Source organism: Psammomys obesus, unplaced genomic scaffold (assembly GCF_907164565.1).
Source record: "Psammomys obesus unplaced genomic scaffold, mPsaObe1.curated_primary_1811, whole genome shotgun sequence".
Lineage (NCBI taxonomy): Eukaryota > Metazoa > Chordata > Mammalia > Rodentia > Muridae > Psammomys > Psammomys obesus.
This window is the reverse complement of record NW_026590767.1, coordinates 2210769-2237861: the sequence shown is the minus strand read 5'-3', so window position 1 is coordinate 2237861 and position 27093 is coordinate 2210769. Positions and strand designations below refer to the sequence as shown.

Genomic DNA, 27093 nt, shown 5'->3' with positions numbered 1-27093 from the left:
CCCCAGCAACAGCAGCAGCAGCAGCAGCCGCCCACCACCACCCTGCAACTCCCCCCCACCCCCGGCCCCCGCCGATTACATTTGGTGCAATGGCTTTCTGAGCCCTGAACAACTGAATTCAAACACAACTGCCTGTGGGGGAGTGGAAAGCCTCTTCTAACTTTTTACAATTCCTCTGCCCACATGGCAGTTAGCTCATAACAAATACGTGCATGACGGCCCAAAATAATAAGATGATGAAAATAAAAATGTTCAATGCACACAACAAAATCAACATGAAGGTACTCAGCACACCTTAAGATTCCATCCAATGTACTGACTGTTTCTTAAAAGTGTGGCTAGGCATGTCTGCTCAGGCTAGCACATCTAGAATCTCTACTCCCTATAAGCTGCAAAGCTTGAGGGCCAGCTCAATTTCTGGGGCTCATATTTCTTCTCTGTGTCAAAACACCACACCATCAGAAATGCTTCCCAGGAATCAGTGACATGAAATCTCCAGGAAACATTGAGGTTTCTTTCTGTATTTAAATGAAAATAGCAACCAATGGTGCCTGTCTTGTGGGGACGGTCAATAGGGCAGCACTTTCCAGGGAGGCCATCACTCACTGTCAACACTAGTGATATCTGGTGGAAAGGACGCAGGGAGGGGAAGGGAGCTCTTTATTTTTAAAACAGATCCCCCACTCCACTGAGTCTACAGTTAAGGATCCAAAAGAACCTTACAGTGTGTAGTCAAAAAAAAAAAAAATCATGGATGCTAATGTAGCTTCTTCTCAGGGAAGGGACCCTCTTCGTGGGCATGTAGTGTACAGATTTCCGTTAGGTTACATACTGGAAAAATACATGGAGAAAAGGAGAAACAAAAGGTGGGTACCAGTCCCCAGCTGAACTCACCCCATTTTGACCCTCACTGCCTCTATTTCACCTCTTTAACTTTCTGCTTCTAGAATCACTCTTCCACAGTGGCCCTGGATTCTGGACTGACTGACATCTTTATGACAAAGAACCAACTGAAATGGCCCCCAAGCACTGGTGATGCTTGCAAGACACACACACACACACACACACACACACACACACACACACACACACACCACAAAGGAGGAGAACGTCCATGATGGTGAGGTTACATCAGGAACAGGGCCTGAAGCACTCCACAGGACCCAGACAGTCCTCCTCAAAATGGAAACCAGGCTGTCCCCTCGAAGTGAGAGGGAATCACACTTCATGGGAACCAGACTGTTCCCCTCAAGGCACAACAGTGATAGCAAGGTGTTCAAAGCCCCAGGCAGAAGAAGAACTGAGATAATGGCCTCTTGGCCTGACCAGGATCACAGATCTCTCAGTGAGGCAAACCCAGCCTCCTCTTCTGACCCTCCCTGACCCCCCTTCGTTTCCTTATAAACTCTAAAAGTTCCCTGTCAGCCCAATGGAGATAGACTTGGAGTCACCGAATCCTTTATCTGCTCTTTCCAACAGAGCCATATTAATTAACTCTGTCCTTCACCATTCCTTGTCTCTGACTGGTGTGCTGGGACTCCCAGAGCTGGGGTGATTGGGTTACAACCAGAACCTTCTGGGGTTGGTTTGTGCATGACAAGCAGGGTCACAGGGCTGGCAGAATGTCTTTGCCCTTAGTAAGTCGGCAGGTTCTGCCAAAAGTGAAGGCCTTGAAATGACAGCAGAGTTCAAATCTTGACTCCTTCCCCCCCATTGGTTATATGCCCTTGAACCAAATGCCTAAGCACTCAGGCTAGAACACAGACAAATGGACATAATACTCTGGAAGGATACTGGGAAATTAAGCTATATACAATCCATGAACCCTTGGGACCAGGCCCTCCTTTCTAAGGACCATGTTACCTGAGTAGAACACTAATACAATAATATAGTCAAGTGTGTCTATTTAGAATCCCAACAACCACACAGTTACAATATAGTGGCATATTGTGTAGTGTATAATATCATCTCACTGATACTAAAACTGGGCCCCCAAATCATGGTTGACAAAGTCTGGGCACCTTTAAAGGTGATGACAGCTGAAATTTTGCTGTGTGATTCTCTACTGAAGAGCCACTCAGGCCCTTAATTAATACTTTCTGATGCTGACTAGGCTTGGAGGAGACTGCTTGCTGCGTTTGCTGTTGATGGAGATTGATACAGCCCCAAAAGAACCCATGTGACTCTAAACATCTCGGAGAAGTAAAGAGATCTGCGCCTCCTCTCCCCTCTAACCTCTCTCTTATCTGGGGGGGGGGTTATAAGGGATAGGATTTAAGGAACCCCAGATATAGCAGAGTTTAAAAACAAGCACTAATCCTTAGTGCGCCAGAATTCAGAGGAAGGGCCTATGGCAGGTGATAAAGGTTAGATAACATCATTACAGGCCCCGTCAAAATGGGCTTAGTGCCCTTATAAAAGGGAAGAGAGTCATGTAATCTCCTACATCCTCATGAAAGTATTGCAAGAAGGTAGCTATCTGTAAGCCAGAAGAAGCTTCAGAGGGCTTGCTCGTGTGCACACCCTGGTCTGGGACTCCCAGCCTCCTGGACTATGAGAAAAAGATGTTGAGTCTATGCTGCTTTTGTTGCAGCAGCCCAACTAAGATACACTGCTTCAGATACACTGGTGGGGCCAAGAATGGGTAACAGAAAGAGCGAAGTCAGAAAACCTGAACTCATACTAAGGAGACTCCATACAGACACTGGTAGCCAGAGGCCTGAAGACACACACATTGTAACAGTTCCCATAATGGCTGTGACTCAATACCCAACTCCTGTTCCCCTTCCTACCTCCCCCATCTTAACCCCAAATCATGTGAAGTCAATTCATTGATCTGTATGGATTTGGAGGACAGGAAAAGCCCAGATTCACCAAGAAGTTTTAAAATGTCACAGGCAGCATCCCACTAGCTTGCTCCCTCATTTTTTCAAACACATACTGAGGCCCTTGTCAGGCCCTGGCCAGAGCTGAGGCTGCAGTGCAGTCCCCAGTCTTTCCATGTGCCTTCAGTCATGTGTAAAGTCCACACGGGTGGCTCTGAGTACCCTGCTTTCCTGACTTTCACATGCTGGCTCCTCCTTCCATCCTTCCACCCCTCACTCCTGGTCCAGCCTCCACCCGGGCCTACCTCGGAGGGACAGCAGTATGCCCTCTCTAGAATCCCATCAACGGTGCCCATCACATTCAAACACCACCTCCAAAAGCCCTTCTTGCAGGTCTTTGCATCCTCTACACATGCACAGTCAGGGCCCTGAAGGTAGGCCAAGCCCACATGGATAGGCTCCTCTGTCACCTGTCACCTATGTTACTAATGTACCAAGAGAGTCTAGAGCGACAGATAAACCAGGAAATGCCTCCAGGGTTTCCAAAATAATTAGCAATCCACTGTATATTAACACCCCTGTAATATTACAAGCCTGGCCTATGCACAGTGGTTCAGATGGTTTATTCTTGTGTTACTAAATGGCAGCAAGCCTGAAAAAGCCCAGTAACCACAAGATAACCTTGTGATCCAGGCTCCACATCCCACAGGGGAACAAAGGTCTGGGACGAAGTTAAGGGCTAGAGAAATGGCTTGGTGGGGGGCTTGAGAGATGGCTCCGAGGTTAAGAGCACTGGCTGTTCTTCCAAAGGCACTGAGTTCAATTCCCAGCAACCACATGGTAGTTCACACCCATCTGTAAGGAGATCTGGTGCCCTTTTCTGGTATGCAGACACACGAGACAGAACACTGTATAAATAATAAATAAATAAATCTTAAAAAAAGAAAAGAAAAGAAATGGCTTGGTGGTCCTTTTCCTCATGCAGAAGACTGGGGGTTGGTTCCCTACATCCACACAGCAGCCCACAACCAACTCCTGGAACTGTAACTCCAGCTCTAAGGGACCTGGGGCTCTCTTCTGGCTACTTTGAGATTCTACACACGTGACACACACATACATTTAAATAAATAAATTACACACACACAATTTGTTTGGTTTGAAGACAGAGTTTCTCCATGTAGCCCTGGCTATCCTAGAACTCGCTTTGTAGATGAGGCTGGCCTCAAATTCAGAGATCTGCCTGCCTCTGCCTCCCAAATGGTGGGATCAAAGGTGTACGCCAACACACTCACAATAGCCGTGTTTTGAACGATATCTAAGCCAGGCACAGCAGCTTCTACCTATCATCAGAGCACTCAGGTATGGCAGTGGCATGGGGATCAGGAGGTAAAGATTATCTCCATCTACATGTCAAATTCAAGGCCAGCCTGGACTACATGAGACCCCATCTCAAACTCCAAGAAACAAACCTAAGCTCCCTGTCCTGGTTTCAGGTTTCAGGGAAGCCAGCAGCTGCCATAACAGCTTCCTCACCCAGCCATGCTGTGGACCCCTGAGCTGCTAATTACCCAAGCATGTAGGAAAGGAAAGTAGGTCAGATCACAGAATAGCCCAGGGGAGAATGCTGAGGGCGTAAATACAGCTAAAACATGGGCAGGCTCAGTAAAGCTCCGTTTCTTTTAGCCTAGTCTGCTACACTCACTCTAACATGGTAGGTAGTGAGGCGGCTGGGTGAGACCCACAAGGGCCTTGTTTCCAAGAAGGCCCCTTCATGCAGCCTGCCCATTCCCAACTGGCTCTTCTGCCTGCAGTCCCATGTGTCCAGCTCCACAATACAGCATGATGTTCCACACTTTTTGGGGCCCACACACTGATTCCGGCACACTCACTGGCTTGCCTAATGCTCTATGAGTTGGGAAGCTGTGCGGCCCAAGTCCAGCACCACATACTCATGTGAGAAGAAGCCCCTCAGCACAGAGAAGCAACGGAGGACTTCTGACTCTGGTCAGGAACAGCACATTGCCAATCTCTCTGATAAATTTTACAGACGTGGGCTCCTAGCTCTCTTGTCACTCAGCCTCACTCAAGTGCAAAAATGTTTCCACTACCTTAAAAGCAAAGCCCCCATTCTACTGTTAGGCTTTGATCTGTCACTCGCCTCATCCTGTGTTTGAGTTGGGGCACAGGGGCGTCAGCGTGACTTTCTTGGCAAGAAGCATCAAGGCTGCCTCCAGGCAGATCCTGGGAAGGTTCTGCTCCACACCAGCCTGGAAACTTCACTAGCAAGTGTCTTTACAACTGGGCACATTAGTCTCGGTTTACCTGTGTGTCTGTCAGGTACCTCTGCTCTCTAGCCATGCACGCTGCCCTTGCACACCACAACCCTCTAGGCTGGATGCCTCAGGAAGCCTGGGGGTCATGGGAGTCTTCAGTCTCAGCATAACTAGGGAGATGAAAGAAGGTCATTGAGTCTCTTACACCAGTTATCACCTTCATCTTTTATGTATCAGCTCATCCAGGGAGCGTGAGTAGCTATTTGGGGCTGAATGCAAGCTTAGGTGAGTCTTCAGTTTTTCCAGAAGGCTTTCTCGTGTGTGTGTGTGTGTGTGTGTGTGTGTGTGTGTGTTTCCACTGCTGGGGATGGCACCTGGCTCCTTGTACTTTCTGGGCAAATGTCCTACCACTTTCATAGACTCTGTAATTCTTCCCAAGGGTTCTCTTGCTATCTCCTTGAAAAGAAGATGATCATGTCTCCTTCCTACCTGTCCCCTAACTCCACAGGAGAACCTTCACATTTCATGTCAGGCTACCCTTCATGAGGAAAACATCACTTTATTGCAGTTGGGGCAGAAGCTGGGGGTTGAGGTCTCACTGTTAGGCCCGGGGAGAGAAACCAGAACATGCTAACAAAGAATTCAGGAAAGAGGGGTGAGAGTCATTCTTGTTTTAAAATTAAGAAGCCAGAATGCAATGTTGGCTAGCTACAGGACACAGGACAGGAGAGTGGGCAAGAAGGAGAAAGAATGGAAAACTGGTCATGAAATATCACAGGGCTGTGCAACAAGTTAAATAAGTATTGAAAAGTCACTCACATGTGAAGGAGAAATCAGTAACACAAACACCCCAGAAAATGAACCATCCCTAAGTCCTCTTTTCTATAAATCAATTCTGCACTTTCGAGAAGGAACTAGTAGGTAACATTCTTGACTGAGCTGTTTAGAAAATGTTTAGACTAAACTGTTTAGAAAATACACCCTCCCTGATGCTGAAATGCTCATTAACTTTCCATGCAAGCAAAAGGAAACCTGGTAGAAAAGGTGGGTAGATGCTGGGAGAGAGGATGCGGCTGGCTCTGAGGTACTCATCTAAACCCTTGGAGATGGCTACAAGTCTGGTTCTAAGTTCGCAATAGGCAAAACAAAAAAAAGTAATCAGTTACGGCATTCATAAAAATGTAGCAGCCAAAAAAAAAAAAAGAACCTAGCAGAATAAAGTTAGAGACTGGGGATGTGGCCCAGTTGGCAGAGTGACTGCACAGCATACTAGCCAAAACAGCAAGCTCCTGGTTCAATGAGAGACTCGGTGTGGTGTCAATATTAGCCTCCAACCCATCCCCGAGGCCGGGTACACGCGTAGCTGCTCACACAACAATGCATGTACACCACACACACAGACATATGCAATAAAAAGTAAAAAATGTAAATAGTAACAAGACCAGCAAGACCAGCCCGTGGATGAACAGTTTTTCTTGTTATTGACATTGCAGTGTCTCCTCTGCCAGGAGACTGAATGTATCCGATGGAAGACAACTTGTAGGAAATCCTACCATCAAGCCAGTGTTTACCAGGCATATCAGGAGCTACTGAGCTGCCCCCCTGCAAACCAGCATCAGAAAGCTAGGAAGTTTCTTAGAGAGGTAGGTCTAATTGTTCCGTCCTCTCCCATACTGAGAGCCCTACCTGCCATAGCAACAAGGTGTAATGTTTGACTAACTGCTCCATCCTGGACTGAAAGTCCTCACCTTTCATGTCTCCACGGCAACAAGGTTACATATAGGGAAGCAAAGGACACCACCAGGACCACATTATTGTCAGCAAAGCCCCTAACAAACACGATCACTTCTCAACTACTCATTCTTCTTAGCTAGCCTCTTGCTAACTGTCAGGGAGCCCTTCCTTGCCAGTGACCATATGGCAGAGCCACAGAAACATGAAAACAATCCTGGCAAAAGACTCAATGTCCACCAAAGTCCCTGAGACACAGCAACAGGCTGGAGCAGACCTGAGTGTGAAGAGGGGGTACTGGCTAGGGTGATGAACAGAGGAGAGTTCAGAAAGAAAACAGAAGCACTGAAGAACCAAGAGACTCCATGGAATTGTTTATGGAAAAGCACCTGCATGCACAGCAAAAGTCAAGATAAAGTAAGCAATGTGCAGCCCTGAAACGAGCTGAAAAACTGTGGTCCAAATTCCTCATCCACTGGAAGTACTAACAGACTGACTCCACCGAAATCTACAGCAGCAGCTCTCAACCTGCGGGTTGTGACAGCCACGGGGGTCGCACATCAGATATCCTGCCCATCAGATACTTGCATCACAATTCATAACAGTAATAAAATTACAGTTATGAAGTAGCAATGAAGTAATTTTATGGTTGAGGAGGTGTATTAAGGGGTCGCAGCGTTAGGAAGGTTGAGAACCGCCGATCTGAGGCTTGTTAAAACGAGACACTGTCACTCTTCTCATGTCCTTTGTCAAAGTCAAGTCTCAAATGCTTCCCCAACTATTGACGCTGAAATCCGGATTCATTCAGGGGACTCATTTTAAACAGCTCTTCTCACGTAACAATTTTCTTCAGGCTTTACCAGACATCCTCTCCTGAGGCTAACTTCAAACAGCAACAAACATGGTGACCCAAGACAGGCTTTTTGGCTCAGTAAAACCCCACACTCCTAAGTCTAGGTTATGACTTAGAAAAAATAAAGTCAAGCTTCTTTCTATACCAGAGGACTCACCTGGGTCAGGTGATTGCTTCTGTCTAGGTTCGAAAACACAACCAGTACTGACCATCTTTCTCGGTAACCTTTGACAGTGAGGATGGAAAATTTCCTATGCAGGCCAAGAAGGCCAGGGCTCTTAAGAGAGCTTTAGTGTATTTGACTGTTGCTGTGTGGATCCTCGGAGTTCCTCTGGCTCTTAAGCCTCCTGGTCTTGGAGGGTACTTTGTAGTAGGAATAAAAAGGCCTTTTAAGAGGAACTTGAGGGTGTAAGCGGAGACAAGAATGGATACTGCCAGAATGGATGAAAGGCTGGTTTCCCCAGCCAGACCGGAGAAACAGGTTAAGCATGGTCACCTGCCCATCTCTAGGGCAGGGAGTTCTTCTGGCCCACAGGGAAGCCACTCAGGGTGGAAAGGGCTCCCAGATGAGCACACTAAACAGCAGATCCAGAAGCCCCAAGCCTCGTGTTTTCGCTCCAGTGACAGCAAAGAGGTGGCAGCCTGTTCACTCTGGGGTGGATTCCTTTTCAAGCCTTACAAGCCATCAGCACAGCCTGGCACACTGCCATCCCTGCCCCCTTGTGAACAGTGCAGTAGAAACTAGGCTCAGAACTGCTGACTCAAGGCTCCTTGAAGAAGCAGAAATCCAGAACTCTGGGCTAGAAATAGTAGCCATGAGAATCTACTGAGAGCATGTCTGTGGGCAGAGCAAGCAAATGAGTGTGTTAGCGTGTGCGTGTGTTACCAAGCCCTAAAAATATCACCTTCTTTCCATAAAAATCCCAGAAGCCCTATTCCTCCATACCTATTTCCCCATGGTTGTCTGTACCAGTACACAATTGGCTGGAGATGCAGGCAGTTTTGCTCCCCCTTAGCTCTCTAGGAAGTGATTTGACAACAGGAAGACAGTTGTCCTGTGACCTCAGACTGATCTGAGCCTTGCCCCGTCTTGCTGCCCTTTTGGAAATGTTAGGAGAAAACCCAGGGCATAGACATGACCAGGCTAGCTAATGGCTTGCAGAGTCTCAGATAGCGTATGTCCGCCACCTGCCGGGTCACTGTTATATCACCAGCACCTGGATTCAGGCTTGGCCAGAGGAGACACTTCACAGACATTAAGAGTGGATGGATGAATGATGAAATGAGCCACAAGACAGATTCAGGCCCTCTCTAGCACGTGGGTACCACCATAGCTCAGGCTGACACTGTCTCCTGCCTGGATCACGGTTACAGCCTTATGATCCTCTGACCTCTGGCCTCTCCTTTCCATCTACCCTCCCCTCCTCCCAGAAATCACCCCAAGTTAAATTCCATCTCAACTCTCCCTTGCTTGAAGAAAACAGATGCATTTCCTTTCTCAGCATCTTGGGTTCCAATGACCCCAGGCCCAACTGCAAGTCCCCTGCCATCCTAGAGCTAAACTTCAACTATGCCCATACCCAACTACCCTCAATCAAGTCTCTCTGGCGCTCCTTGATCTCCTGCCTGGATCTGCAGGCTGCTCTATACCCCCAGTGCAGGCACGAGTTACCTTTATTCACTCTTTGCCTTCATCAAGAACCTATTCACACTGCAAACCCCTGAGCTATTTGGTTCATACGTATCCGATTATCATATTAACCCTACAAGGTGGTTACTACTACCCTTATTTTAAAGATGGGTAAATTAAGGCCCAGAGCAGTAAGGCAACTTGCTCAATGTCACATAGATCAGAAATAAGCCAAGGGACATACCCTTCTAGCTTTATACATACAGCTGTAACTGGCCTGACAGAAATGAAGATATTCAAAAGAGACACTTATATCTGCAAAATCTATCAGACTACTGAAACAAAGGGTCCCATAGAAATGGGATTTATCCCAGGAAGCTCTTGCTGGAGAAGGAAATAGTGCCAGAGGAGGAGGAAATTGCCTCCCAGAAAGAGATTTTCCACAGTCCTGTAGACTTGCCAGACCACCATACAGGATGAGACTGAAGCCCAGACAGTGATGGGTCAGTCGTGGGCAGGACCTTGACTGGGACTGCTTATCTGTGCATGTCCTAGTCCCTCTATTTAAACTCTAACCTCACCTCAGGACCCCAAGGACAGACTTGGGGCAGGTTAGAAAGGCTCACTGGATCTCCTGTCTCACTTTCCAATGTGGCCACATTAAATAAGCCTTTTTCTTCCTGCTTTCCACTTTTAATTTGGCTCTTTTAGTAGGCTTACTGAGGACAGGTGGCCGAACCTGGTTCAAGGCACAAGCTGTGACCTCCAAGTTTGATCCCAGAGTGGAACAGATTCAAGTAGGATATACAGCTGCTAAATCAGCGGTAGGTTGATCTGTGGGTGGGTGGATGAGTGGATGAACAGATGGATGTGTAGGGAGACGGATGGATAAGTGGGTGAATGGGTATGTGGACGGGTGGGTAGATGGATGGATAAATGGGTGGGTGGATATATATAGAGAGAGAATGGGATGCATAAAATATGCTGCTAAAGCCAGAAAGCCCAACAGAGCAATGCAGGACCCCACTTAGACACAACCACTTGTCACTTCCTGCTCTTTACCGCTACACCTCACGAGTAAAATATTATAGAAACCGACTGGCCAGCGAACAGCAGCAGCACTTAGGCTGGTGGGAGCTGAGTCAAGCATACCTAGAGAGAATACCATGTCTTCCTCCTGCCTCTGTCTAGACCCTGCCCGTGGTTTGGGAGTCTATTTCTTCACCTCGTTTGGGCTATGACAAAGCCTCTTATGACCCTCTTTTTCCATACTTGCTGCTTAGGTCTGAGGGCTGAAGGGCACACACCTGAGCACTTTCCAACACACATCACTCAGGACAAGGATGATGGTTGGGTAGATATACTGGAGTGGAAGGAGGACTCCTAACCTCAGCTACCTCCATTCAAGGCAAGAAGGGATCCCACACCACCCCCTAGGACTTTCCAGCTTTGTCCCTCCTGATTCCCCCTGAGCCCCATCACATTCTCTCTTCACTGAGCTTGTAGAGAGGCAGCTTCTCCTTCGCGCTACTCTAGGACCTCAGGACCCAGCCCAGGGGGCTGCGGGATAGAAGCACGACAGCTTTCCTCCAGCTGGATTCCACCCGTCAGGGCCAGGGAGTGCCAGGGTTCCTGTACTTCTAGTCCCAATTCCTGTTTCCTCCCAGAAGAACAGGACAGTAGTAGGGAAAGGATCTTGAGGCCATTTTCCCCCACAACTGTTTCCACTCAGAGACAGGAAGACGCTTTCAACTCAACCCCTTCTAGAGAGTGAGGCAAAACTTGCCTTTGCCCCAAGCCTCCAGCTGAAGACAGAGACTGAGTTACTCAGTGAGGGAAGCCTTACCCAGCAAATACCAGGTACCTAGCAGCTCCCTGGTCATATACAGGAAACCAAGCAGGAGCCAGAGAGCCTGGATGGATTGCCTGTGTTTGTCTTTATGGGCGAGAGATAATTATGCTGTATATTCATGCCTGGGATGCCATGGAACAGAGGACCTCAGTACAGGGCAATGGCTAGAACCTGGCTTACGGAACACTGGAGTAGACCCCAGTCTGGTGGGCACAGGGCCTAGCCTCCAGAGACCTTCATCCCAGCAATCCAGCCCTTCCCCTGGCACGAGAGTATCGTGCACATCTGCTATGGTTTGTGTTTAGTCTGTCCCCACAAACTTACACAAGAGTCTCATCCTCAAAGCCACAGTTAACAGCGTGAAGAAAGTGGAAACTGAATTAGAGGTGGGGCCTTTGAAATGCACTTAGGTTCGGATATTGTGGTAGAGATCCCTCTGATTAAGGCTTGGTGGTTTTCTAAGAGGGACAGAGACTAGGCAGACTCTTGCAGGTGATGCTCTGTGGTGAAGCAGCCGAGGAGGTTGGGGACATGCTTTCCAGAACCCCTGCCTTGCTGTTTGGACATTCAGCTCCAGAATGGTTAATTAAATAGATGTCTCTCCTTTATAAAGTTACCCTGCCTTGTGTATTTCATTATAATAACAGCCAACAACAAAATCTAATCAAGACTCTCCCTACAAAATGAATTGCTGAGGTGGGGAGCTGCCAAAGGGGCCGAGTGTGAAGCAGTGGTCCCCAAGGAGCTCCAGTCTCAGCTGAAGAGAGGCGCAAAGTCCTGCTCTCTTCATGCCCAGGAAAAGCTCGAGTCTTGAAGGAGCTTTGACAGAGGGATGGAAGCTATTTGAGCCACGTGGGAACAGTTTATCAGAAAGCTTGGCAAGCCTACAGGCTGTGGGTCAGGGCAGCATCTCCCATGTTGTGCTGCTCTCAGGGCCTCCTGCATTGACACCAAGGAACCAGCTTGGTCCCTGAGAGAGCTGAGATGTGTCTCCACACTGCTTTCCCTGGGCCTGTTCAGGTAGGCAGTCCTAGGCCAAGTTTCCCAGCCACCAATTCTTAAGACATAGCTATCCTCAGAAGGGACAGTGAGAGGTCAGGTCTGAGGTCAGGGATGATGCTCAGTTGGGCTCACATGCCAACAGACCAAGCTCTTGATCTGCAAGGCTGTCTCAGGCTGCACTAGCATGAACAAGGGCTTTCAACTGGCATTCCTGGAGATTCCAACGATCAGGCTCCCCACCTCGCCTCAGCCTCTCATAGCTCTCCCAGAAGCACAGGAGGTCACAGAGAGGCCTCAAGAGGGCCATGCTGGGGGAGACAGGAGTATGGCCAGAAGCGTGATGTAGCAATCACCCATCTCTCTCCCAAGAGCAGCTCATGGCTCAGGAGGGTTTGCTCAGCCAAGTCCTCTCTAAGTGGTTTCCCCCTCCTCTCTCTTCAAGGCGCATCTGTTCACCACAAGCATGTGGCCAAATGATCACTAGCAGGCACATGGGAGTGGGGAAGCAAGCCATTTAGCCTGGAGAGGGGAATCATGACAGCATGTCCACAGCAGCCTCCAGAAGCAGGGGGCTGCAGAAGGCGCCCAGAGGCTTGTGAGAATGGAGCATCCATAGAGCTAATGAGATGTGCCTTTTCCAGGACATCAGGTCTCACTGTTGCCTCTCCCCCTCCAAGCCCTAACATGGAGAACAAAGCCACAGCCATAGGGCCTGCAGCTGCCTGTGCATCATGAAAACCCAGGAGGCAGCTGGCCCTAGTAGAAGAATCTATGTGGAGAATGGGAACAGAACAGGGAGATAGTGTGTGTGTCCCCCCCCCCCACACACACACACTGTCAAGAGAACCTCAGACTCTGGCCAGGCTGGTGACTCAAGACTTCCATTTCAGTGAGATGAAGTGTTAATCTGGGTAGTGTTGAAACTGGAACTGGCGCATCCAAGGCCCCATAAGATGCGGAACGACATGATTTACACGGACACCTGGATGCAGGCCCTGGCCTTGTGACTAACAACACAGAGACAAGAGAGATGGAGGCCACACCTACACAGGCAAGGGCAGCACAGCAGGCCCGAGTCTTCCACAGCTGAGCAGGGGTATGGAGCCTCAGGGCTCATCAACCACAAGTCCTCAAGTGCATGCTGCCCTGACAGGCCTTTTAAAAATGCAAATCTGATCACATCACTGTCCTGCCCGGGGGGCTTCTGAACACACTTAAAAGACAGGCAAGGAAGCCCAGGGCTGAAGCTGTGTGCAACAAAATACAGCAGCCTTGGATTACAGCCCAAAGTATAAAATAAAATACCCAGGAGTCCACACTGACATAAATAAGTGATTGAATACATTAGTAAATGGGGGAGAAGAGACTAACCTCCCAGGAAAAAAGGATCATAAATAACTTATGTAGGCTGCCCCCGCCCCAGGACAGAAGGGAGACTAGCAACCCTACCCTGCAATGTGGGCTGCACACACCAAGAGCCATCAGCCATCAGCCATGCTGATACTGGGACCCTCCACTTTATAAAAATGATACAGAAGATTTACTTATTTTTATTTTGTGTTTGCGAATGTTTTGCCCACATGGAGGCGAACCATTAAACATGCAACGCCATGTTTAGAGGCCAGAAGAGGGCGGTGGATGTTTTAGAACTGGAGTTAGAGACAGTTGTGAGCCAGGATGTGGGTGCTGAGAATTGGACTGCGGGCCTCTGCAGAAACAGCCAGTGCTCTCAATTGTCCAGCCATCTCTCCAGCCTCAGTTAAAGAAAAAAATTTAAAGGAAATGATACTTTAACTCCTTCATCTTCTTTCTCCAAAACTCATGGCAGCAGTCTAACCATAAGAAAGATATCAGCCAAGTTTAAAATGAGTGGCACTCTGACCAAAAGAACCAAACCATCAAGGTCACCAAATAAAATAGACCTGAAAACTGCCACAGCCAAGGGGCACCTGCGGAGACTAAATGCGACAGTGTCCTGAGTGATATCTGGGATCAAGAAAAGGCACTAAAGACAAACTACAGAACCCTGAGTAATGGAGACTTCAGTTAATGAGCAGTGTATCACTATGGGGCCAGTGACGGCGCCACCTTAGCACAACACCATCAGGATGCTAGCAGAGGGAACTATGAACCTGGGTTAGATAAATGGAATATCACTTTTTATCTTCTGTATTCTTCTGTAAATCAAAACTGTACTTAAAAAAAACTCTATTAATAAAAGTTTTACAAAAGGAAACAAAAGAAAGACCCTGGTTCCTACAGTAACTACCTGGCCTGCCTGCTGAGCCACACTCCCCTCCGGTGGCTGCAGGCTCCAGCGTCTACACTCCACAGACCCTTCAGCTCGGCTCCCTTGCCATGTATGCCTTTGTCACACAACTCCAGGGTCCTCACAAAGGCAGAAACTCCCCAGGCAATAATAGCTCTTCCTTCCCCCGTATCCTCAGCTCACACAGGGTTAAGCCTGCTGAGCCATCAAGTCCCAGGAGGGCATCCTAATCCAATGGCTCATTGTGTGTCTCCAGAAACCTCAAGGCTCCACAGGCCAGGCAGTGTGTGTGTGTGTGTGTGTGTGTGTGTGTGTTCTAGACTTGTGTCCCGTCTCTCGCATAGTGCCTCGCCTGAGCAGCTCAAGCGCATGCTCCTGGCACTCATGAATGAACAAGACTCAAAAAGGGCTGGGATGGACCTTCCGGGAAATAATCACTCCAAGGCACAGCACAGTCACCTTAGTACAATTTATCTGAGAGGCCTGGGAACCTCAGATGCGGAACAAATGGGTAGCTCTCACTTCCACTGGACCCAGGAAGCCGGAGGCAAGCTCGGTGTCCGTTGGACTGCGTGCATCAGAGAGCAGTCACTCTTGGATAAACGTGACACAGTCACATAACCATGACCACAATTGAGATGCAGGACAGGCTATGACATTACAGCTGAGAGATCTTCTTCTGGCTCCCACCCTGGCCACCATAACACTTTCCATTCCTTGTAGTTTTGCCTTTCCCATACTCTCCCATTAAGTGGAAACCTGCAGAGGGAACATTCTCACTCACAGGCTATTGGTTCCGCCTCTCGGGAGTCCTTGCCTTACACACTGCTACGGAAGAACTAGCTGCCTTCAGGAAGCCAAGCTGCAAGCCAAGCGATTACAGACATGGTGTCAGTGCTTTGCTGGCGCCATCTTAAACACGGCTCACCCCAGGGCAGGGGGAGACCACCCGGCCCGGCTCTCTCTTCCAGCTCCTGTCGGGGAAGTGCTTGTGGATTACCTGTTTATGTTCTTGGCCAGGTGCTGGCAGGAGGCAGGGGGGACTTCTACTCCACGGCCATCTGTGGCAGAAGCCGGGGCTGCCCGTTCTGAGGCTGGAGGAGCAAGACTTGCACGGGCAGCAGATGGGGAGCTGCCGGGGACACAAAGAGAGAATTATTTCACATGGAATTCGGCTCGTTAAAGGCACATTCATCAGTCCCTTCTCACCCCACCCAACCCACCCACACTTGTGGAGTGGACTTTTTAAAGACGTAGCACACTGCTCCCTTGGTGTGGCTCCCACCCCCCACCCCCACATACGGTGGAGGCTGCAGCCCCCAGTGCCAAGTTTCTCTTCACTCGGCTCCAGAAAAACTAGGGATTCATTAGCTGCTTAAGTGTTGGGGAGCCTGGGTCCTTCCTTGTTTGAGGTTTGCTTGAAGAGGATTCTTAGAGAAAAGTATCCTCACAGTTTGGTGCGTGCAATGACACTCTGTAAATGGCATTAAATTAAACTATAAACCACAATTCTGTAAGTTAGCCATAATTTGCCTCCAAATCCCAAGAGAGAGAGAAGCATGGGTGAGAAAGTTAGATCACCCAAGAACCCGTTCGGGGACTCAGGGCCAGCCCTGGCTAGGGCCCACAAGGATCATGAAGGCAAGCAGCCCTCATGTGGTAGCCCTCATGTGGTAGACGTCTGCCCCCTCCTGGACAGCTAGGGGACCTGCCACACTTTTCAGGGATCCCACAGGACACACAAGCCTGAAGCTTGCAGCCTTGGAGGTTTTAAACTATGGAAAAAGGCATGTCATCATTGACAGCCTGGGAACAGCTTTCAAAGCAAGCAACTTTCCAGCCTCTGCAGCCAGCCACACAGCTGCCTGTCGAGAGCTGCTCGGCTGAGGGCCTCTCAGAGCCCACAGGGAGCTAGGTGACTCAGAGCCAGGGCCTGAGACACAGGCTGCAGCGGCAGCTGGGGTTTGAGGTTTTGTAGTCTGTGGTGCAGGACCCCTTCTTCTTTGGGGGGGGCAGTAGCCATAGAAGTATTGGTCTCTGAGTCAATATGCCCTGCTCAGTGAGAGCCTTGCAGGCTCTGCCGTCAGAACGGACCTGGTCCTGGAAGACAGCAGCCACTGCATTAGGTGCCTGACCTCCAGGCCCTGGAAAGGGAATTCTTATTCCTTATTAAAGCCCTGTGGTGATTTAGCAGGCTCCACAGAATCAACCCTGGCTTTGTGCAAACCCCCCTCCACACAGACACACACACTTCATGGCTTTGCCCAGCCGCTGATTCCCCTAACAGGCCTTCCTCCTGGGCAGACAGCTCCTCCTTTGGTAAGCCAGCAGTGTCTCATCCTCCAGTATCCAGCCTACTTCCTAACAGAGTCATATAAGCACCTTCACGCCTCACCGAGGCTGCACTTGCCCCCTGTCTTCTCTACCCTAGAAAGATGATGAATGAAAACGAGGTAAAGACAGCTGTGTTAACAAAAGTCCTCCCACACAAAAACAAAACAACAACAAAACACCGAATACAGCGCCTGCAAGACTGATTAGAACTTCAATTTTAAAAGGTTAGAATATTTCAGATCCAGAACCAAATTATCTTGAGCTCTTTTAGCGTCCAAGTAGACATTTACTGCCCTTCTCTGTGTGTGACCTGACATCCTCAAGACCGAGGTAGATGTTTTTGGAATGTACAGACAGACCCCTAGCTTCCTTCCGCCAAACCAGAAGCTGAGATAGGAGTTGAGGTTATGACAGATTTCCCTATTTTGCTACCTACCTGATATTCCCACCAATCTATTTGGAAAATGTCCTGATTCATGACTTGTTTTGGTCTGTTACTACAGAAACATCATGGGACTACATGCATGATGAAACATGGTACTTGGGGTAACCAAAATAAACTGTCTCTCACTCCCTTTGATGTGACAGCTGTGGTGTTTTGTTTTGGTGTGTACACGTATGAGCATGCACACATGGGCATGTGTGTGCGTGCTCATGTGCATGAGTGCATGCAGTTGTGATGGCATGCATATGTGCATATCAGTGGATAACTAACTCAGATAGCCAGGCTTCTCTGCAAGTGTCCTCACCTGCTAATCCGTCTCATCGGCCACGAGAGTTGTGTTTCCTCATTAATAGCATCCACATCTGACCTATGCTCCCCGCTGACCCAACACCCCAGCCACACTGCCGAAGGAGGCATCATCACACAGGTGAACAGGGAACCCACAACGCCCACGGGCTATAACCAAGTGTCAGGAGGTCAGCCTAAGCTGGAAGCCATATTGCCAGTTCCTCAAGGGCCCCACGGGAATGGGGTGGGGGAACAAGAGCCCCAAAAGTTATAATCCTCGTAGGCCCTGAGAAGCTAATCCACAGTGAACAAAAACTGAGAGGTAAGCCAGGCATGGGGGTACACGCCTGGAAGCTGAGGCAGAAGCATCATCAGGTCTAAACCAATGTTGGCTACATAGTAAGACCTTGTCTCAAGATGAAATCTAAAAGAATGAGTGCAAATGAACAAAGCAAACTGCCGGAAGCTGTCATCTCCTTAAGAGAGCTTCACTATGACAACCTTTATCCATGCTCACAATTGGTAAAACTCCAACCGCTGATGGGCACAGTGGCGGCGCATGCCTTTAACCACCAGCACTCAGGAAAGGCAGGTAGACCTCTGGGAGTTCAAGATCAGCCTGGTCTACATATGGAGCCCCAGGGCGACAGAGAGACCCTGTCTCAAAGGGGAAAATCTTGCTAGTCTTAATGTCAGCTTTCTCAGGAGACTCCTCTGCTGGCTGAGCTCCCTCCATTTTACGCATCCCAGGAAGATTTAATTTAATTAAAGAGGGGTGTTGCTGGAAATTCTGTTATTTTAAGGGTACTTGCTGTTGGGTTGTGAAGGAAGTTGCCAGAAGGGTAGGGAAGATGGCGTCAGACCTGTGGTCCCAAGACAGCTCACAGCTGAGTATCTGACAAGGATGCCCTTAGACTTTAGCTGCTACTGTCCCTTCCAAGAATGTCATGCAGCATTTCCCAGGGTTACCCAGTACCAAGCTCCTCTCTGCTTAGTAGTCTGGACAGCCCACTTGTCCTTAAGCCAGCCATATTCCCAAAGGGCCACTAGGCAGCTCCCTCCTCTCTTCCCCTCCACTGGCCCCCTCCTCCATAACCACACCCTTCCTGCCCTGGCCAGTTCCCATGAGCTGAAGGCACCAAACAAATGACTCAACAGCCCAATTAAGACTGGAGCCTTGCTCCCACTGTAGCCCGTTCTTGGCCCATCCATGAGTGAGGCAGTCAGGTCCCAACAGGGAAACTGAGTGACTCACTACCAAAATGGGCACCATGGCCCCTCCTGTCCCCAGCAGAGCCCCTCTCCCCTCTTCTTCCTCCTCCTCCGAGGGTCGGACACTGGCACCGGAAGTCAGAACGGTGGGGTTTTTTTTCCCTATTCTCAGAGGCTTGGGACCCCTCATCACCTCTTCCGCTGAGTCACCTCCTTCTTCCGGAATCAGTCCTCTCTGTCCAGCCACCTCTGTGGCCTGGGCCTTCCTCTTCTTAGAGCAGAACCCCTGGGTATCCAGGGGTGTGGATCTCTGTGGTTTGTCCCCTTAGGGTCAGTTCCCACAGCCACTGGAATAGCCTGGTTAGGATCTCAGCTTACCTAAAACCCTCTCCAAGTCCTCATGAGCCTGTCACAGGTGGGCTCCCCATGTGGTTCTAAGCCAAACATAGGCCAGTCTCCACAACTCCATGCTCCACAGAGAAGTTAAATCCCTTGGGCCCCCAAGCAGTACCTTCGCTTATACAGACCCTTCATCTAGAGGGGGACCTGGCCTCTTCACATAGTCACCAAGCAGTGAAGTCCTTACCTGAAGGGGAGACAGTAGCCACCAGGCCCTCCAAACATCTGGTAGTCCCTGAAAACACACCCTACTCTCCTGCCAGAGCAGGAGCCCCGAGGAGGCATGAGTCTCTCCCACCACACGTGGGGCACTCAAGAGCATTCCACAAGCAACAGGCCCTTCCATCCCTCACCTGGTGCCACAATCTCTTGGGCCACCGAAAGTGGGACAAGTGCTCTGTGCTCTGTTAATGCCAGAGCCTAAATGCTAAGGCAGACCAGGCCATGGCCTCTACAGGTGAAATTAATGCAACTAAAGGCAGCATGAACCATGTTCTAACAAGTGTCAGGAATCCGAGAAGCAGCCAGGCACAGGGCCTTCTCAGTGTGGCACTCTTGAGTCACACACCCAGAGGCCTAGATCTGAAAAGGACCTTGTGTGCATTCCCTGCTCCCCTCCCTGCTTCCTGCAGAGAACGCTGGCTGCTGTGGCAGAGACAGGAAGGCGGTAGGAGTTCCTGGTCTACAGCCCTGGCCAGCTCCTGTCTCTGCTTCATCCCACATGACCAGCAATGAGCATCTTAAAAACATTATTCTCAGGAAGGCAGCACTTCATAGCTGAGAGTCACTGCCCAGGACCACTCCCAGCCTGTGCTGAGTCCCTGGGGGTGCCTGCCAAATCCAGCACAAGGATAGCAGAACACTTCAAAATGGAGAATCTATTCCCATCTTCTCATGTCATCTTTAAAGTAGTCCCACTGTCCTCTGAAAGTGGACGGACAAGGGAAGTATGCAAAGACCCTTCTGGCTGTAAATACCCATGATCTTTTCTTCCTATGTAAGGGATTAATGTTTTCCAAACCACAGTAGACTAACCAAGAAGCCAAATTCAAATTCAAGCAGAATGTTCCCAATTTTGAAAGATAAAGAGAAATTCTAATTTAATTTAAACTTTGTTGTTGCTCAAGACAAGGTTTCACTGTGTAGCTCTGGCTGCCCTGGTACTCACTCTGTAGACCAGGCTGGCTTCAAACTCACAGAGAACCACCTGCTTCTGCCTCGAAAGTGCTGCGATTATAGGTGTACACCACTATGCCTGACCTAATTTTAACATTTTTGGTTTGTTTGATGGTTTGGTTTTTGTGTTTTTCCTTTAGGATTAAACTGACCTAAACCACCATGGTTTAGCAGGCAGGCAGGATTTATCATCAATCAAGGTGTTGTTAAAGCCAGCTGGACAAGATCTTTGACTGTCTAGGACCTACGGGTCAGTTTGCTGTCCCTGAACTGGTACTTTGCCAATGTCCTGTGCAGTAACGGTCCCTTGAGTGATTCGGCAGCACTGTTCACCCACCCTCAACAGCAAATTCAGTTTAGCGCCTGGCTGCAGACCCCAGCCAGACAGTGCAGCTAGAGAGAGAGGCTGTCCCCAACAGCTATCTTTTGATTCCCTGTTCAGGGCTTTTGAGTACCTTCTTGGCAGAGTTCCCACTGAACTGATAGCAAATTTCATTTCAAAAATCAGCTGGGACTGCCAAATTAAGGCCCTGTCTGAGGACAAAGACCAGAGTGACTCCGGTTGTCACAAGAGGGTGATAACGGACCCCAGGTGCAAGCTGAACACATCATGTCCTATTGGGCCAGATGGGCATCCTTATCTCCCATTTCACATCACCATCTGGAATGCATTTAGCATACAGCCTTTCTTACAGGCTCTTCATTTTTTCATCCTCGAATCCCCAAGTGCACAGGATCACTCACATAATAGGGCAGGCCTTGAGACCAAAGGCTCAGCTCAGACTAGAAAAAGAGCTCTAAAGTTGCTGCTGTGGTAAACACTGGACAGTCAGCCTGTGGTGTGACAGAAAATGAACTTTGAGGAGTGGGGATCATGATTCTGAGCTGCAGCCTCTGGAAAGGTCCAAAGCTCAAATCGGGAGGTGCTAAGAAGGGCCATGTATCCAGTCACCAATGTGGTCCACTAACACATGGACACTAGTCCCGGAGGCTGGTGATGTATAAACATCCCCAACATGCTGACCTGCAGATTTCAGAGGCAGGAGGTAGGCAGGGAATGACAGGCCAATTCTTCCCTTTGGTTTTATCCACTCTCCCTTCACAGAGCGAAGTCTGCATCCAGGAGGAAGGGCAGTATCTTCAAGCTTGGCCCAAGCAGAACTTCAGCAGAAAGAAAATACTAACTAGGAGAAAAGTCATCAATAAGATCATCCTCAAGCTATGGGAGAGACTTTGATCCGTGCTAGAAGAGGCCCCAAATCCTCACCATTGCCACAAACAGCTCAGTGGGGTTCCCATTCACGTGTGATGTTTCCTCATATGCCCTGAAATCCTGATAAACATACAGAGAGATACAGAGAACAAAAAAGAGGCTGGTCTCAGATGTCAAGGACATTTGTACACAAAGCCCAAAGGTACCTACAAAGATTCAACAGCTCACAAACTTAAAAATGCCAAACAAAAACAAAACTGCTTTGCAGCATAAACCATTCAAAACTGTTGTTATTTGACAACTGCCAATTTGCCAGGAACACAAAGGTCACAAACAAACATAAAATAGGCACAGAGCACACAGACCTGAAAGCTAAAGGAGCTTTTAGTGGAATTCTGTTCTTTAGGCTGGGTAGGTCCTTTTCTAAATTAAAAACCAATCCCTCTATTTCATGATTCAGTTATTAACTGCCTGATTATTAAATAAACATTCAGATAACCTTTGAGAGACAGCCGAATCCACTCAAAGAGAAAGAATTGTATTGTGCAAACAGATAAGAACAAAACCCCTACATGATTTGGGAACAAAGGAAAAACAGAAGCAGGAATCCTGAGTTTCCTCGGCTCAAAGCTTAAACTCCGCTTAGAGGTCTGCAAACACTCTACCAAGGCCACAATGCCCCCAGTGCCATGACGCCCTGCCAGTGCCACAATGCCCCCAACCCCAGATGCTTTTGACAGAAGTCAAAGACAGCTTCAGCCACCAACTGCTGGTCCAGGAGTCTCCAGTCCTGAGTTGCTGTGACAGGGACAAGATTTCCTCCGCCTAGTGTGTACCACACGTGGGCCTCAGAACAGCGGTGGGAACACCCCCGAGGAAGGGAGCCATCCAGGTTTCTAAGTGAAGACGTAAGTGATGCAGCCATCTGACCGTCACCAATTGCTCTGGTGCACCCTGGAGTGTGGCATGAAGCAGTGAGTAGTTCTCCAACAGTATTGACGGGCCTCTTCAGGACCCACGAAGAGACTGCCTGCTTTGATTCCAGTCTGAGAAGAACCACCAATCCCTGAGTGGTTCCTGACATGACCTTAACATCCTATCCCACTGCCCACTAAGTGACAGAGCTGGAAGGCTTCTCTTAGAAAACCATTCTGGCTTTGTGTGTGTGTGTGTGAAAATATGGAACAGAGTGTGAATGGCTGTGGGCAACCTAGTCATTTGTAAAATGTTCTACAGGACCTGGGCCCAGGTTTCTGGGTCACCCAGAGATGTCAAAAACAAAATAGGACTGAAACCAAAGGGAGCAAGTGTGATGTCCACAGAGAGGACATGAAGAAGTCTCTTTCCTTTCATGGGAGGAACGCCTCAGAGAGAGCTCCCTTCCTGTGAAGAGTACAAGAAACCAGAAGGTTGAGAGGACCTGAAGGCGGGAGGTGGGAGGGGGGACACTTCTCTTCTCTCCCTCTCAGGAGCTTTAGCTCCTGTCCCATTTTTTTGTGACTTTGTTATACAATCTTTGAGCCAGCCTCATACAGCAGGCACAGGCCTCAAACCTGCAATGCAGGTGAGGCTGACCTCCTGTTCTGCTTCCCAAGTGCTGGGATCTCAGACAGAGCCACTGACTGCACCTGTTTCCATTTTCTTTAAATACCTTTTTTACTTTTCCTGAAATTTTGATTGTGTGTGTGCAAGCACATGTACACACATGGCACCTCATGAGTGTGGAGGTCGGGTGGCAACTTTTAGGAGTCAATTTTCTCTTTCCATCATGTGGATTTAAAGTCCATCAGGCTTGGCATCAAGCACCTTTATCCACTCAACCAACTTACTGTATCTTTAAATACATAAAAATAAAGAAAAACATTTAAAAATTTTCACTTGAACTGGAGAGGTGGCTGAGAAGCTAGGAGTACTTGCGGTCCTTGCAAAGGACTTGAGTTCAGTTCCCAGCGTTCATATCTGGTGGCCAACAACTTCCAGTAACCCTAGCTCTAGGGGATCCAAAACTCTCTTCTGGTCTCTGAGAGAGACCTGTACAAATGTGGCGTCTGCACACATATACACACATAATTTTATAAATTAAAAATCTAGAACTAGTTGTGAGTTAAATTTTTTCTTTCAGCTGAGCATGGTAATGTATGCTTTTAGCCTTAGCACTCAGGGGACAGAGGCAGTTAGATCTCTGACTTTAAGGACAGCCTGTTCTACATCAACGGTTTCAGGACAGCCAAGGCTACATAGCGAGATCTTGTCTCAAAAACAAGGAATACTTTTTAAAAAGTTTTTCAGTTTAAATTCTGCTGTGTATCAAGCTCCTCAGAGATAAACCAATTGTAACTAGGATATTCTAAAGCAGTGGCTCTCAACCTGTGGATCATGACCCCTTTCAGGGGGTCAAATGACCCTTTCACAGGGGTGGCATCAGATATTTTACATATCAGATTATTTACATTATGATTCAGTTATGAAGTAGCAGCAAAAATATTTTTTTTTTGTTGAAGGTCATCACCTCAACATGAAGAACTATTAAAGGGTCACAGCATTAGGAAGTTTGAGAACCATTGATCTAAAGGAAGATGAAACACTCCATCCTACAGGGAAGCTCCTTAATACTCAGGAAATAGACAACTCAACAGTTTCAGAAGCCCCTAAAACTGACCAGATTCACTAGGCTCCTCCCTCCTCAAGTATCTATAAGCAGTAAGGACAGCTGAAAGATGCTCAGACGAGCTGAGCTGCCCAGAAGAGACACTCTCCATCCCTGAAGGCTGCACAGTGTGCTCCAAGTATCTAGCTTTCATGAGCTGTCACCCACACTGGCGTGAGCTTTGCTGATATAGTTGTCCGTGAGCCCTTCTACTGTAACCCCTTCCCCATACTCCTGCATGTAACCCCAATAAAACTCAGTGATTCACCAACTTGGACTTTGGTTGTATCCTTACTTTGGTCTGTCAACAGAACCCTATCTGGGGGGGGGGTCTGTCACCGGTACCCTATCTGGGGAGAGTAAACACGTGTTTATATAGCTTCACGAATACTGTCACACAAGTTGGACAAACAGCAAGCCTTGTTTCTGCAGAAGGCAAACCACGCCTCCTACCTACCCCATCTCTTCCTTTCTCTCTGTCCTACTCTAAAAGCAGGAAGGTGAAAATGGTCACTTATGTGGTTAAAGTGCAAGGACACCTGCAAGGACACACTTCTTAGCTACTCTAACAGGTGGGCAGAAGTTAGTCCGCTTGCTGCTTGCTGCTTGCCATTTACAGCAATGTTCTATGAGGTCCACAGATAAAAGTCAGCCAGCGCTGACCCACTCTCAGGGGTGGGGTGGAGGGCAGGGGGAGGGAGGGGTGTGGGGAGAGGTTCTGGGGAACAGAGCATCTGGGCAGACTTTGATTAGTCACTCTATCAAAACACAACCTCTGGTGTGTGTGTACTTCCACTGAAAGCATCCTGGGCCACACCCTGATCTACTATCCCCACCTCATACAATGGCAGTAAAGTCTCTATCTTCTTCATCAGGCACACTCAGGCCTCTGCATACTTAAACACTCTACACAGGGGTCACTCCAAACATCAAGATCACAAACAGGAGCACAAACGGTTTCCAATAGACCATAAACAGGTCGCATGTTCACAGCATGAGGGCCGAAGCATCAGGAAAGCACAGCTTCACTGCAGCCCTCCACTGAGAATGCTCATGTTGGGTGACTCCTATTTTTTCACTGCTCTAAATATATCTGCAAAGGACTGAGGAGGAGCAGCGAGCATTCACCCTGAGGTTATCAATAAAACGTCAGAGAACAGCCAAATTCACAAATTCTGACTGAATAATGAGAACTTACTGTATATTATGAGAATACAATTTTAGCACGTTGCGGGACGACCAAAGTGAAAGCAACCATGGCTGTTCCTATCGGAACTGCCGCCTTTCGCACCAACCTAGTGACCATCTCCTCCTACGCAAATGTTCAGGCTCCCACAGGCTTCTCTTCAGTGGAATGCTTCCCAGGCCTTTGGTTCCTGCCTCCTGAGTGCCCCTTGCCCAGGTTCCAATCCCTTCCTCTGGGAGGGAAAGCAAGGAAGTTGGCCTGGTCCTCAGCGCTGAGAGCACCCGTGCTTGCCTCCCATTCCTTCCTGGATCCTGTGGTCACTCCTGCTCAATGCTGTAGGTGGCACCTAGCAGGAATGAGGTTAAGAGCATGGCTGGGAAGCCCAATACTCTCCTGCTTCAACATAGGTGCTATATGGCCTGAGCCTGTTAACCTTTAGAGCCTTGGTCTGGACGTCTGTGAGACGCAGTCAGAACATTACTCCATCATCCATGACCTCTGATGGGATCCACAGATCCACTCAAGATGGTGCACACAGTCATTTTTCTGTGTCCCAGGCAAAGAGAGGCTGTTTAAAAAGTATGGTCCCAGGGTAGATGGGGACCTCAGAAGGGCAGAACATACCTCCTTGTTGGATTTGAGTTATATATTTGCTATCTAACCACGTCCTTGTTCACTTTCTGACTAAGGGGGTTTCCATATCCTCAAAAGTAAGATAGAAAAACACCAACAGAGTAAATAAAACTGCTTTCCTGGCTTCACTAAGGTTGGTAGCCCCACTCATGGCTCCAGTTAGAGGACCTTGGGCCTTCCTAAAATTCGGGGGGATAGCAAGTTAGGGCATCACTGAGCCATGGAAGCAGAGAAAGGGCAGGGAGAAGGGTAACCTGCTCCTTAGGGCACTTCTATACACTGCCTGAGTTAAATTTATATGCAACTAAGAACCTCAGCTGTCCCATGGTGAGGGGAACATTAAAATCCCAGGCCAATGCTCAACTGCCAGGGCACCTCTAGTTCTGGGTTTTGGTTTCCTGTCATCTCTTCCCCTCCTATTTTTCCTGCACCAGGTAGCTCTCCCAGTGAAAAGGCTTCTCCACGGCTGCCAGGTACCCCTTACCAGTAACCAGAAAGATGTAGCCAGGGAGCTGTCAATACGTATATGACACAGGTAAGTAGGCAAGGAGCTTCCTTGTCCTCTCCTCCAACCACTGCTAGGTCACAACATACCCCTTGCTCCATTCCAGGTTGGGTGTTACAGTTCCAAGAGTCATGAGGACAAGTCCTTCCCTTGGTGGAACCCCCCCCCAGGGTAGTTGGGGAGATAGAGTTAGATGCAGAGAAGTTGCAGACTTCTAGAAAGGCTGTGGCACAGAGGGAGGTGGCAGCAGAGTTTAGAGAGAGAGAGAGAGACAGGAGGCACAAGCTCCAGGATGCAAAGTCCTTTTTTTGCCCTGCTCACCTGGGCTTTTCAGGTGCTACGCAAGATCTGGCAAAAAGCAACTACCTTTCTAAGTATAAATTAAAATATGTACAAGCAGAGACTATGCCAGTTAATATTATCAACAGTCAAAATAAATCCTTTGCCCCATGAGTTGCTTTTGTCAGGTATTTGTAATAGCAACAAGAAACATAACTAAGACAGAGTCCCACATTAACATGAACATGCCCCATGTAATTACTTATATAGAAAAGGTATCCGTGCATGCAGAGAGTGTGTGTGTGTGTGTGTGTGTGTGTGTGTGTGTGTGTGTGTGTGTG

General features: G+C 48.5%; 1 protein-coding gene across 1 annotated transcript in view; it reads right to left on the bottom strand.

Moving 5' to 3' along the window:
• Tacc2 (transforming acidic coiled-coil containing protein 2) overlaps positions 1-27093 on the bottom strand; it is a 177681-nt gene that overhangs the window by 70055 nt on the left and 80533 nt on the right. The window contains exon 5 of the mRNA XM_055608977.1: positions 15436-15567. Within this exon, the coding sequence (XP_055464952.1) occupies positions 15436-15567 (132 nt within the window). The remainder of the gene's footprint in view (positions 1-15435; positions 15568-27093) is intronic.